Source organism: Sapajus apella, unplaced genomic scaffold (assembly GCF_009761245.1).
Source record: "Sapajus apella isolate SASKATOON/1434 unplaced genomic scaffold, GSC_monkey_1.0 scaffold19, whole genome shotgun sequence".
Classification (NCBI taxonomy): domain Eukaryota; kingdom Metazoa; phylum Chordata; class Mammalia; order Primates; family Cebidae; genus Sapajus; species Sapajus apella.
Window position 1 is genome coordinate 12,053,352 of NW_022436959.1, and position 11,788 is coordinate 12,065,139.

The 11,788-nt window shown below is 39.9% G+C and overlaps 1 protein-coding gene across 2 annotated transcripts in view; it reads left to right on the forward strand.

The window, feature by feature from the left end:
- CUNH7orf31 (chromosome unknown C7orf31 homolog) overlaps positions 1-10,861 on the forward strand; it is a 58,366-nt gene extending 47,505 nt beyond the window's left edge. For both annotated transcript variants that reach the window (XM_032286964.1, XM_032286963.1), the window contains exons 8-10: positions 3,424-3,598; positions 3,903-3,994; positions 8,741-10,861. In XM_032286964.1, coding sequence (XP_032142855.1) covers positions 3,424-3,598; positions 3,903-3,994; positions 8,741-9,562 — 1,089 coding nt within the window. In that variant the 3' untranslated portion in view covers positions 9,563-10,861. The remainder of the gene's footprint in view (positions 1-3,423; positions 3,599-3,902; positions 3,995-8,740) is intronic.
- The last annotated feature ends 927 nt before the right edge of the window (positions 10,862-11,788 follow it).

An 11,788-nucleotide genomic window follows, 5' to 3' on the forward strand; every position in this document is an offset into this window, starting at 1 on the left:
TGTTGACCAGGATGGTCTCGATCTCTTGACCTCGTGATCCACCCGCCTCGGCCTCCCAAAGTGCTGGGATTACAGGCTTGAGCCACCGCGCCCGGCGGAACAGTATTTTTTTAAAAGTCCTTCTTGGCCGGGCATGGTGGTTCATGCCTGTAAGCCCAGCACTTAGGGAGGCTGAGGCGGGCTAATCACCTGAAGTCAGGAGTTCGAGACCAGCCTGGCCAACCATGGTGAAACCCCCGTCTCTACTAAAAGTACAAAAATGAGCCAGGCACGATGGCCTGTGATATTGTGCTGGCCTAGAGCCAGAACCAGAGCAAAACTATTTTATAAAATGCAAAACTGTTTTTAGATAAGTTGAAATGGCTGCCCCATTCTCCTTACAATAACTACTGTCCTTGGCCTCTGTGAATAGAACTGCCAGTTTGTTCCTCAAAACTATGTAAAGCTGTTTACCTTTTCTTATCAGTAACTGCCAGAATTGCTAGCCTTTGCTTACCGGCAATTGCCAGACTAAGCAGCCCAAGCTAGTTCCATCCTGGCTCCTGTGGCTTGTAATAAGTAACTAAGGTCTGTGATTTCCACCTTAACCAGATAATGTGTAAACAAATGTATATCTTGACTTCTGTAAACCACTTAAGTAACAAACGGAATGACAAAAGTCCCCATCCCTTGGAATGTCCGGAGACCCCCACCCTCATCTCTGCCCAGGAGGTAATTTACAGAATCCACTAGCCCTCGGAATGTCTGAAGCCTTTTCATCCCCATCCCCGCCCCTCACCCCCACTCCCAAGGTGGTTTTTCGGGTATAAAAAATCGTGGCACCCTCCTGTTGCCACCACAGGTTGGAGAGACGTGAGTCCTCTGTGGTCGCCGGCATAATAAATGACCCTACAATCTGGCATACTTTTGTCTTGTGATAACTTTCTACATTCGGTCAAATACAACAGGCCCACATCTATAGTTCCAGCTACTCGGGAGGCTGAGGCAGGAGAATCGCTTGAACCCAGGAGTTAAGAGATTGCAGTGAGCCAACATCATACTACTGGACTCTAGCCTGGGTGACAGAGCGAGACTCTGTCTCAAAAAAAAAAAAAAAAAAAAAAAAAATCCTTCTTATTTCCAAGTAAGCTGGCTCTGCAAATAATGAAAAAGATAAGGAGATCAAAGGGGGCTTTCTTTCTCCCTGAATAAGTAAGCCGTATATTTTTTAAAGGTTTATAGGGGTAGTAGTGCCTTTTACCATGAGTATTCTATATGTAAAATAGGAATCACTCCAATCTCACAGGGTTGCTATGAATAGCATAACCCTGAGACCCAGGAATTTTAGAAGGCCCCATACTTTAGAGGGCCCAGTTCTGGCCTTCCTCTGGCTGTGGCCCTTTCTGTGGAGCAAGAGGATATGTTCATCTGGAGCCCATGCTCCCCTGTCTCCTCCCCTGACCATGATCTCAGACCACAAATTCCCTTACCAAATGGCTTTGAACCCAGTCCTAGGCCCTTCTTTGGGTTTCTTCCTGAAGTCCATCCTCCCAAGCATTGACAGTGCTGCAAAGCTGGTATATACCTCATGGCCAAAGGAGTCGCCAAGACATGACTGCATGCCTGTTTGCTAGAAGTGAGGTGATGGGTAAATGGAGCGGGTAAAGAAAGCAGCCAGGGCACTGAGGCTGGGGGCCAGTAGCTGGCTCTTCCTGAGCTACCCTGTCCCAGTGCAGAACTCAAAGTAGTCCAAGAAGTCCAAATTTGAACCTGGTCTTCCAGGTTGTTCCAAAGATATTTTGTCAAAGCAGGTGAATGAAACATATTTTATTTAACATTTATTTACTTGATTTCCAAACTAAACTATTTAGGCAAATGGAATATGGACTTCCATTGGTACTTTCATCCCAGCCCCTGCAAGTGTTAGGGGTGGGCCTGGGTGTGAGGGTGCCCAGCAGTGTAATGTCCAAGAAATGCTAGTTCTACACTTGCCACCACTATCCATATCTCCGCTCCTGCTATTCCTTTGGCCGTCACATCTCTGCATGTCATTCAAGGCCCAGTTTCTGCGTATAACATGACATGCCCTCTTGTGTCCTCCCTCCCCCCGTTTCCTAGCTCCACTTCCCCATTCAGCTGGATTCAACCTCTCCCTCCTTTGAACTTTCTTTTTTTTTTCTAAATTGTACTTTAGGTTCTGGGGTACATGTGCAGATTATGCAGGGTTATTGCATAGGTACTTACATGGAAAGGTGGTTTGCTGCCTCCATCCCCCCATCACCTAATATGGCATTTCTCCTCATGTTATCCTTCCCAAACCTCCCCATCTCCTTTATCTCCTTTGAACTTTCAAATAATTTTGTCTCATGTTCGAGCACAGTAGCTCATGTCTATAATCCTAACGCTTGAGAGACTGAAGTAAGAGGATCACTTGAGGTCCAGAGTTTAAGACCCACCTGGGCAACATGATGAGACCCTCTCTCTGCAAAACGTATTTCTTAAAGAAAACACCAGGAGTGGTGGTGCAGGCCTGTAGTCCTGGCTGTCAAGGAGTCTGAGGCCAGAGGATCACTTGAACCCAGGGGTTAGAGGTTTCAGTGAGCTATGATTGTGCTACTGCACTCTAGCCTGGGTGGCAGAGTGAGAACCTGTCTCTCTTGAGAAAAAAAAAGTATATTTACTCCTTTTATGATGAAGGATTACTTTTTTAAAATCTTCTTGTCATTTGTGTTTCAAGCTTTATCTCCCCTACTAGCCGATATGTTCCTGGATGGCAAGATTTGTTTCGGATCCCTGCTTGTTTCCAGACGCTACTGTGCACATACTGGTGCTCAGTAAATATTAAGTATCACACATAAGAGAGATACTGAGGAACGGTGAATTTCTAAGTAACCAAAAACACTGCAATGAAACTCATTTACTCACTCATGTTTACATGCATAGCCCTTTTGAAAATATAAAATAAAATTCTATAGTTATTTCTGAAGAATGAAAATTTTATTTGAATTTGAATGATTTAAACTTCATTGGAAATTCATAAAAGATGTCAAATGGTTCATTTCAGGCATGGAAGGAAAAGTAGAAGGCACACAATTTTGACTAAACTTAACCAAAAGAGCAGCTCAGAGCCCTTTGTATTTCTAATAAAATTTCACTGGAGGTAAGAGTATTCAGGGACATTTCTCCTATACACATTATCGAAGTCCCTGCTAAGGCAAAAGACTTTAGAAAAGACCTTACAATTTATTTGATAGAATATTTTGTTTAAATCTGCATATGGTTCCAATTATAGCAATTAGTAATCAACTAGTAATTAATGCCAGAAAAAAACAGTATCTAACTTCAGCCTGGAATTTCCTTTGCCTCTTTCCTGCTGAGATGATGAATCAGCTCTTATTCTACTAGATGACATTAACAGCAGTAATTTTTATGCTCATATTTTAGTTTCCTAGAGGTGTTGAGAAAAATAAACCAGTATTCTACCCAAAACCTCCAAAAACCTTCGCTCCTAACACTTCTTTAAACTCGTGGGACCCTATTTGCTCTGCAAAAGAAGCCAACATACAGAGAAATCTGGAGCGGTCCCACTGGCTCACTTCATACACTCGTGATTTTACAGGTATGAGTTCACTTTCAGACAAGTAAAAATTGGAACAAAATTGTAATGTTTAACAAATGCTATGACAAGCTTTTTCTTCTCATATTTTTGCCTGTTTGTCAATCTAAATATTTAAATCCTAAGTAATAGGAATTAAGGTGGGTGCTAAATTTTTCTTCATGGGTAGCTGGGAGGTAAGGTTGTTTTTCATTTTATTGGTTCTAGTTGTATTACAAAGGGAATGGGTAAGTTTTCCTATAAAGGGTAACTTAAGTGCCTTTTTTCCTTCACCCTAACAAAATAATAAGATGATGTTTCATTTAAGGTCTGGGGCCCATGGATCCCCTTGAATTGGATGATTACCATGAAAAGGTGGTAGCAGAGTTATCAGGACAGATAGGATTTGACCCAGAGCCTGTAAGTAATTGCAGTCAACTCTCAGTCATTTGCGGGGAGAGCACTGGGCTTCTTGCTTTGCCACTTTTTGGGTCATGGGTATTGGCAACCAAACTAGCAAAGGGAAATTTTAACTCATTTTAGAAGTGAATTCTGAGCTGATTTGAACTGGTTTGAATACCTTGTCTGCTATTTGGAAAAACAAGCAAGATTTATTTTCTTCTTCAGAGTGCCTTTTTTTTTTTTTTTTTTAACAGATTTTCTACAAAAGAAGCAGTTTACAAAAGAATTTAACTAATTTAATGAGATCTTTGCATATGTGTGTGTGTCTGTGTGGTTTTTTTTTTTTTTTTTTTTTTGAGACAGAGACTTGCTCTGTCGTCAGGCTGGAGTGCAGTGGTGCAATCTCAGCTCACTGCAACCTCTGCCTCCTGGGTTCAAGCAATTCTCGTGCCTCAGCCTCCCTCATAGCTGGGATTACAGGCATGCAACACTGCATCCAGCTAATTTTTGTATCTTTAGTAGAGACAGGGTTCTACCATGTTGGCCAGGATGGTCTTGATCTTCTAACCTCGTGATCCACCTGCCTCGGCCTCCCAAAGTGCTGGGGTTACAGGCGTGAGCCACCCCGCCTGCATATTTATATATCTTTGCATATTTATATATCTTGCATATTTATATATCTTGTACATTACCATGGCTTTTGAAGAGATAAAGGCTTCCTCCTGATGGTCATAATAATTGAGAGCTGCCTGAATTACAATTAAAAGCCAATACATTCTCTGTAGATATCAATAGAGACTTTTAAATTGATTATGTGAAATAGCCTGGAAGAAACAAACCCTTTAACGAGCAAAGGTATAATCTGTTGGCTTAATTATGTAAATGACCTGAAATGACCTAATAGTTTGCATATGTGTTGTTTTGTTTTCGGCCTAAATTTTATTCTCTACGACTACAAATTTTGAAAACAAAATTAACATTTTAAAAAGATGTAAATTGTGAAAAACACATGGAAAAACAACTGCAAGATTATTTCAATTTGAACACATTAAAAACTGAGCTGTGCCAGGCATGGTGGCTCACACCTGTAATCCTAGCACCTTGGGAGACTGAGGCGGGTGGATCACCTGAGGTCAGGAGTTCGAGACCAGCCTGGTCTCACCAACATCTCTACTAAAAATACAAAAATTAGCCAGGCGTGATGTCAGGCGCCTGTAATCCTAGCTACTCAGGAGGCTGAGGCAGGAGAATTGCTTGAACCCAGGGGAGTGGGGTGGAGGTTGCAGTGAGCCAAGATGGCGCCACTTCACTCCAGCCTAGACTTAAGAGCAGAACTCCATCTGGGGGTGGTGGGAACTGAAGGCCAGGTGAGGTTGCTCATGCCTATAATCCCAGCACTTCAGGAGGCTGAAGCAGTTGTATCACCTGAGGTCAGGAGTTTAAGACCAGCCTGGCCAACATGGTGAAACCCTGTGTCTACTAAAAATACAAAAATTAGTTGGGCGTGGTGGTGCATGCCTATGGTCCCCACTACTCAGGAAGCTAAGTGGGAACAATCGCTTGAACCTGGGAGATGGAGGTTGCAGTGAGCTGAGGTTGTGCCACTGCACTCCAGCCTAGGTGACACAGCGAGACTCTGTCTCAAAAAAAAATTAAAATTAAAGAAAAATAAAAACTGAGCTGAATATATTTATTTTACATTAGCTTCATCATTTCCTAAGGTGATGTAAAATCATAACACCAGGAGCAGTTTTAGAGACTGTGCTTTATAATTCACTAAAGGATTTTTATTGATTTTTATGTTTAACTTGGCAATGAACATTCTCCAAGGATAGAAAATATTATATGGGCCAGGTACGGTGGCTCACACCTGTAATCCCAGCACTTTGGGAGGCCGAGGTGGGTGGATCACCTGAGGTCAGGACTTCGAGACCAGCCTAGCCAACATGGAGAAACACCATCTCTAAAAAAAAAAAAAAGAAAAGAAAATATTAGATGAACACATGACACATGTTGTCAGATGTGTTCAACAACTGTCCAGATTTCCAGAGATTCGACCCTGTATGGTATGTACAAAATACATATTTCATTATATACAAGATATTTGCCAAATATATGTGAAATAATTGTGCAAGCAAATCAACTCTTAAATATTTATGAATAACAAGATAAAATATACCTAAGATAATTGGAAGTTTAAAAGAAAGCTTTAGGCCGGGCGCAGTGGCTTACGCCTATAATCCTAACACTTTGGGAGGCCGAGGTGGGTGGATCACCTGAGGTCAGGAGTTCAAGACCAGCCTGGCCATCATGGTGAAACCCCATCTTAAAAAAATAAATAAATAAAAATAAAAGAAAGCTTTAGTGAATCTTGCTGGTTTCTGACTAAATCATAAAGAATAGACTGGGAAAACATGTTTTAGTGGTAATAAAAAAATGTATGAAATACTTTATTGTAGTAGTATAAAATAAAAGCACTAAAAACTGCTTCTTGCACACAGGAATATATATGATACTACTGGTCAAAGAACAGTATGATAATTTTTCTTTTTTTTTTTTTTTGACGGGGTTTCGCGATGTTGGTCAGGCTGGCCTTGAACTCCCAACCCCAGGCAATCCGCCCACCTTGGCCTCCAAAGTGCTTGGACAGTATGATAATTTTTATGACAAATTTAACAAAGCGCATCAAAGAGCTGGAGTTTTTTCTTTTTATCATAGTATTTACTCAAATTTGATTACTCAAACTGTAACAAATTTGTTACCTCAGTATGGAAATTCTCCGACTATGAACACATTAGCTTCCCAAAGAATGTTCCTAAGTCCATTTTCTTATGGAAGCTACAGTGATTATTTTCTCACCACTCTCATTTGTGTTATCTCTGCTGTCAATTCTATCGTCATTATACATACATTCTTTTGTAGTTTTTTTACTTTAACATATTATTATAAAATGTTTGAAACATACAGAAAAATAAAAATAATTTTATAATTAACACCCATATACTCACCACCTAGATTCCACCACTAACATTTTACTATGTTTTTTTTTTTTTTTTTGTTTTTTTTTTTTGAGACGGAGTTTCGCTCTTGTTGCCCAGGCTGGAGTGCAATGGCGTGATCTCGGCTCACTACAAGCTCCACCTCCTGGGTTCAGGCAATTCTCCTGCCTCAGCCTCCTGAGTAGCTGGGATTACAGGCATGAGCCACCATGCCCAGCTGATTTTTTGTATTTTTAGTAGAGAAGGGGTTTCACTAAGTTGACCAGGATGGTCTCGATCTCTTGACCTCGTGATCCACCCGCCTCGGCCTCCCAAAGTGCTGGGATTACAGGCGTGAGTCACTGCGCCCGGCCTTACTATGCTTGTTTTATAACATAATCTATCCATCTTTCCATCTCTCTAACCATCCATCGGTCTTTCCATCCCTCTATCCATCCTCCAGAAATAATAAAAACATATTATTTGTATGCATTTTAGATTAAATTGCAGAGATTAGTATACTTCACTCCTAAACATTCAGCATGTATATATATGATCAACCAGAGTTCAATATTTGTTTGCATTTTTTTTTCTTTAAGGTGAAATGAAGTTCAGTGCAATTGCACAAATCTTAAGTGTGCATTCACTGAGTTTTGACATACACCTTTGTAACCAAACCCTATCAAAACATAGAATCATTCGAGAAAGTTCTCTCCTCACGCCCCTTCCCAGTCAACTCCATCCTCCTCCCGCCACCCAGCATGTATCTATTAATAGCACTGTAAATACACTATGTTTGCAGTTACGAGACATAATCAAGTTCATATTTATAAAACAACTTACAAAGAAGCACAGACATGACACCTCAGACCAGCATTTCTCAAACCATAGTAAATCTCCAGCCTCACCATCACCTGAGATGCTTGTTGAAAATTGAGCTTCCTATCATCCACTACAAACCTTCTGACTCACAATCTTGGAGGGTCTTAGGAGCTTAGAAATTTCATGCCAGGCCGGGCACGGTGGCTCACACCTGTAATCCCAGCGCTTTGGGAGGCCGAGGCGGGTGGATCATGAGGTCAGGAGATTGAGACCATCCTGGTCAACGTGGTGAAACCCCGTCTCTACTAAAAAAATACAAAAATTAGCTGGGCATGGTGGCACGCGCCTGTAGTCCCAGCTACTCAGGAGGCTGAGGCAGGAGAATTGCTTGAACCCAGGAGGCGGAGGTTGCAGTGAGCCAAGATTGCGCCATTGCACTCCAGCCTGGGTAACAAGAGCAAAACCCCCTCTCAAAAAAAAAAAAAAAAAAAAAGAAATTTCATGCCAGCTCTGAAGATGATTCTGATTCAGCCAAGGTTTAAGGGCACTAGCTTTAGCCTAAGAAAGGAGATTTTGGCTGAGATTAAATAACTGCACACACTGCTAATGCCATCTGTTAGTGATGGACACAAGTTTTATTCCAGTGATTCCTTTATATCTTTGAAATTTAAAAGCAGAGTTACCACATAGAAGAGTTCTGTATAGCTAAATAAAAAACATGCCCTTTTCACATTTGCTAAAACCAGTAAAGGAGGAAAATGTATTTGGACCCAAATTTCTTTAAATTATTATCAAAGAGTGTTTAAATTAACATCTTTAAATTCCTATCAAAGAGTGTTGCAATGTACACTTCTACACCCATCTCATGTGTACTTAGACAGTGAAAATGGGTATGACTTTTCACCTACCATTTGTGGCAATATCCCTGATTAATTTTTTTCTCCTTTTTATCCCACAACTACAGCAAGAAAAATTTCATCCTGTCTTAAAACCTCCCAGACCCTTGGAAGGACGAATTGCCCGATTAATTCAGAACCGGCGTTCTCTGGAGGCTATTGTCCAGGAAAGACCACGTTCTTGTCCAGATTGTACTCCTAGAGTTTTGTGTAATTTTCATACCTTTGTACCCAGTTCTAAAGAAATGATGGCACTTAGTGATAACACACCAGCCGGTATGACCCATAAAAACCAGGATATTGAAGAGAAGATTATAGAAGAACAGAGCTTGTTGTCTGCCTGTGAACTCCCATCTTTTTACCCAACAAAAGATCTGACTAGCACTTACGACATAAAGCCATTTCCAAAAATCACAGATACTAAAAACACAGAAGATTTATACTGGAGACAGCTGTCATTAAAAACCCATCCCACACCTTACTGTAAACCAAACCACTGGATTCACTATGAAAATCTTAAATCTCCCCTATGTGATCAGTATAATATGGGTCCAAACCCTATCAGCCTTAGTAAACCTAGTATTTTACAAAATAAACGAGACACGGAAGCTTTCACTTTAGAACATTTTTTAAGTAAGCCAGAAGAAGAGTTGGTCTTGAACATGGAAAACAATGAAGAAACAAGACCTATTCTTGGTTGGATTCCTAGAGCTGGAGTGGCCAAGCCTCAGACCAACCTGCTGGAGCTTCAGAACACTTTTTCAAAAACTGCTGCACACAAGCGTTTCCATAAATCAATTCTAGAAGACCATAAAGACCTCAGGGAGAAGGAGCATTCAGGGATGAAACACCAATTCTATGGCCATAATTCCTATTATTTCTATAATTGACATAATCATTCTTCCCTTCAAACCCCAGCCACTTGCAAGAAACTAAAAAATATAACAGGATTTCCTTCATATTGCTGGATTCTGTTTTCTAGATTAAGCCACAAGGACCACAAGGACCTTGTTAATGAGGTTTATGTTTTCAGGAATTGAAGTTAGTATCTGGTTAGAGGAACCCAGAAAAGGTGATGTTCTGACTTCTTGAAAAGTTTAACAATTTGGCAATAAAATATTAGAACTAGAAAAATGTGTAGTCTTTAATCTCTCATCTTCAGAGTATACTCCAAGGAAATTTTCCAAAATCATAAAAAGCAATGCGTACAGCAGAGTTTACATCATCATTTCACCAAAACAAATGAAAAGCTGGAAGGAACTCAAATGATCAATAATTAATGACCATACAAATTATAGTATCATAATAAATATGAGAACACTGTCCCTTTATGTAATTTTTTGTACATAATAGTATTAGGTAGAAAGGACAAAACTCAAACACCCAGTTAATAGAGGTATGGACAGTGTTACTCTCCCACAAGTATGTGGACTTTGTTCCTTTATGTAAACATGTGAAGAAAATAAGTCAGTGAAAAGATGAAGCCAAAACTCTCCACATATACAAATTACAAATTGAATTGTTTCCTTACTTTTAACCTTCTGACTAAGAAACATAACTCTTTCTTTCATGCAGATAAAATTGTTTTACTGAAGATCTAGCAATGGCGTTAATTAGCAACTGGTGAGTTCTACTTATAGCAAGAAAGGATGGCTTGGTATCACTTATTATAGAGCCCCAAATCTTCATATCTGGAGTGTGTTCTCTTAAGAGTTTGGCTAACTCTTACATGCAAGTGGATTCATTTAATGTGCCAAGAGGTAGATTTTAAACATGGTATATCGTGGAAGTTCATGAGGAACTTAAGTATTTTGTGAATATTTATTTTAATTTTATGACCTACATGTCATTTGGTTATAACCTCTTTAAAACTATTCTGGACTAAAGTTAGAGAATTTTGTTCCAAACTGCATTCTGCACAGCAGTAGAATGTAGAATTAATATTTTCCATTAAGTATGACAGGAGGTAAAAGTTTACATGGTGAAATAACACTAGAGAAATCAGAGCAACAATGTCAGTTACATGACTTGATCACTGGGTTCTCATTAACTTTAATATGTAATGCAATTGGGAATGTCCAAGGTGAGGGAGATATACTGTACACACTTTTTATCATAGAGTAGATCATTGGACTGGAATTCCGAATAATAAACTTTAGAAGATGCAACTCTCCAGTATAAAAATTTGAGGTTTTGATTGCACTCATAGAGTTTTGTGTAATTTTCATAGCTTTGTACCCAGTTTCCCTAGGTTACATAGAAACTAGTTAGAAATTACATTCTAAATGTAGTATTCACTCTGTCTACCTCCATGCAAGGGTGGTGCAGCCTTCTCTGTAGACATTGTCATAGTCATGCTCCTCAACTAAGAGGAGGTCAGCCTTTCCCTTAACTCTGCTGATTGTGAAAGCTAATGAATCTGCCCTTATTTGATGACAGAGAATGCCAAACTCCAAACATGCTCAATTTTTTTGTTTTTAACAAACTATGTTAGTTTACTAATTCTTTTTTTTTTTTTTTTTGAGTTGGAGTCTTGCACTGTCACTCCAGCTGGAGTGCAATGGCATGATCTTGGCTCACTGCAACCTCCGCCTCTTGAGTTCAAGTGATTCTCCTGCCTCAGCCTCCTGAGTAGATGGGATTACAGGTGCCAGCCACCATACCCAGCTAATTTTTGTATTTTTAGTAGAGACGGGGTTTCACTATGTTGGTCAGGCTGGTCTTGAACTCCTGACCTCGTGATCTGCCCGCCTGAGCCTCCCAAAGTGCTGGGATTACAGGTCTGAGCCACCGCACCTGGCCTACTAACTCTATTTTTGTCACACATTGGCAACCTCTTTAATATCCAGAGATTAGGTATTATAAAATTAAGACTTGCTTGTCCAGTACATACACAATATGTACAGTACAGAAAAGTTAAATGAACATAATATATAAAGCAATAGATAAGCTGAAATGTTTTAGTACACACTAGCAAAACATCTTTCCAAATTTCCTCCCACCTCCCTCAACCCAATGAATGATACAGAGAGTACACTGTTCACAGAGGTGGTTTAACAATTCTGTTATACTTCCAAACCCAATATTTTCCATTATTATTTTTTTTTTTAAGATGG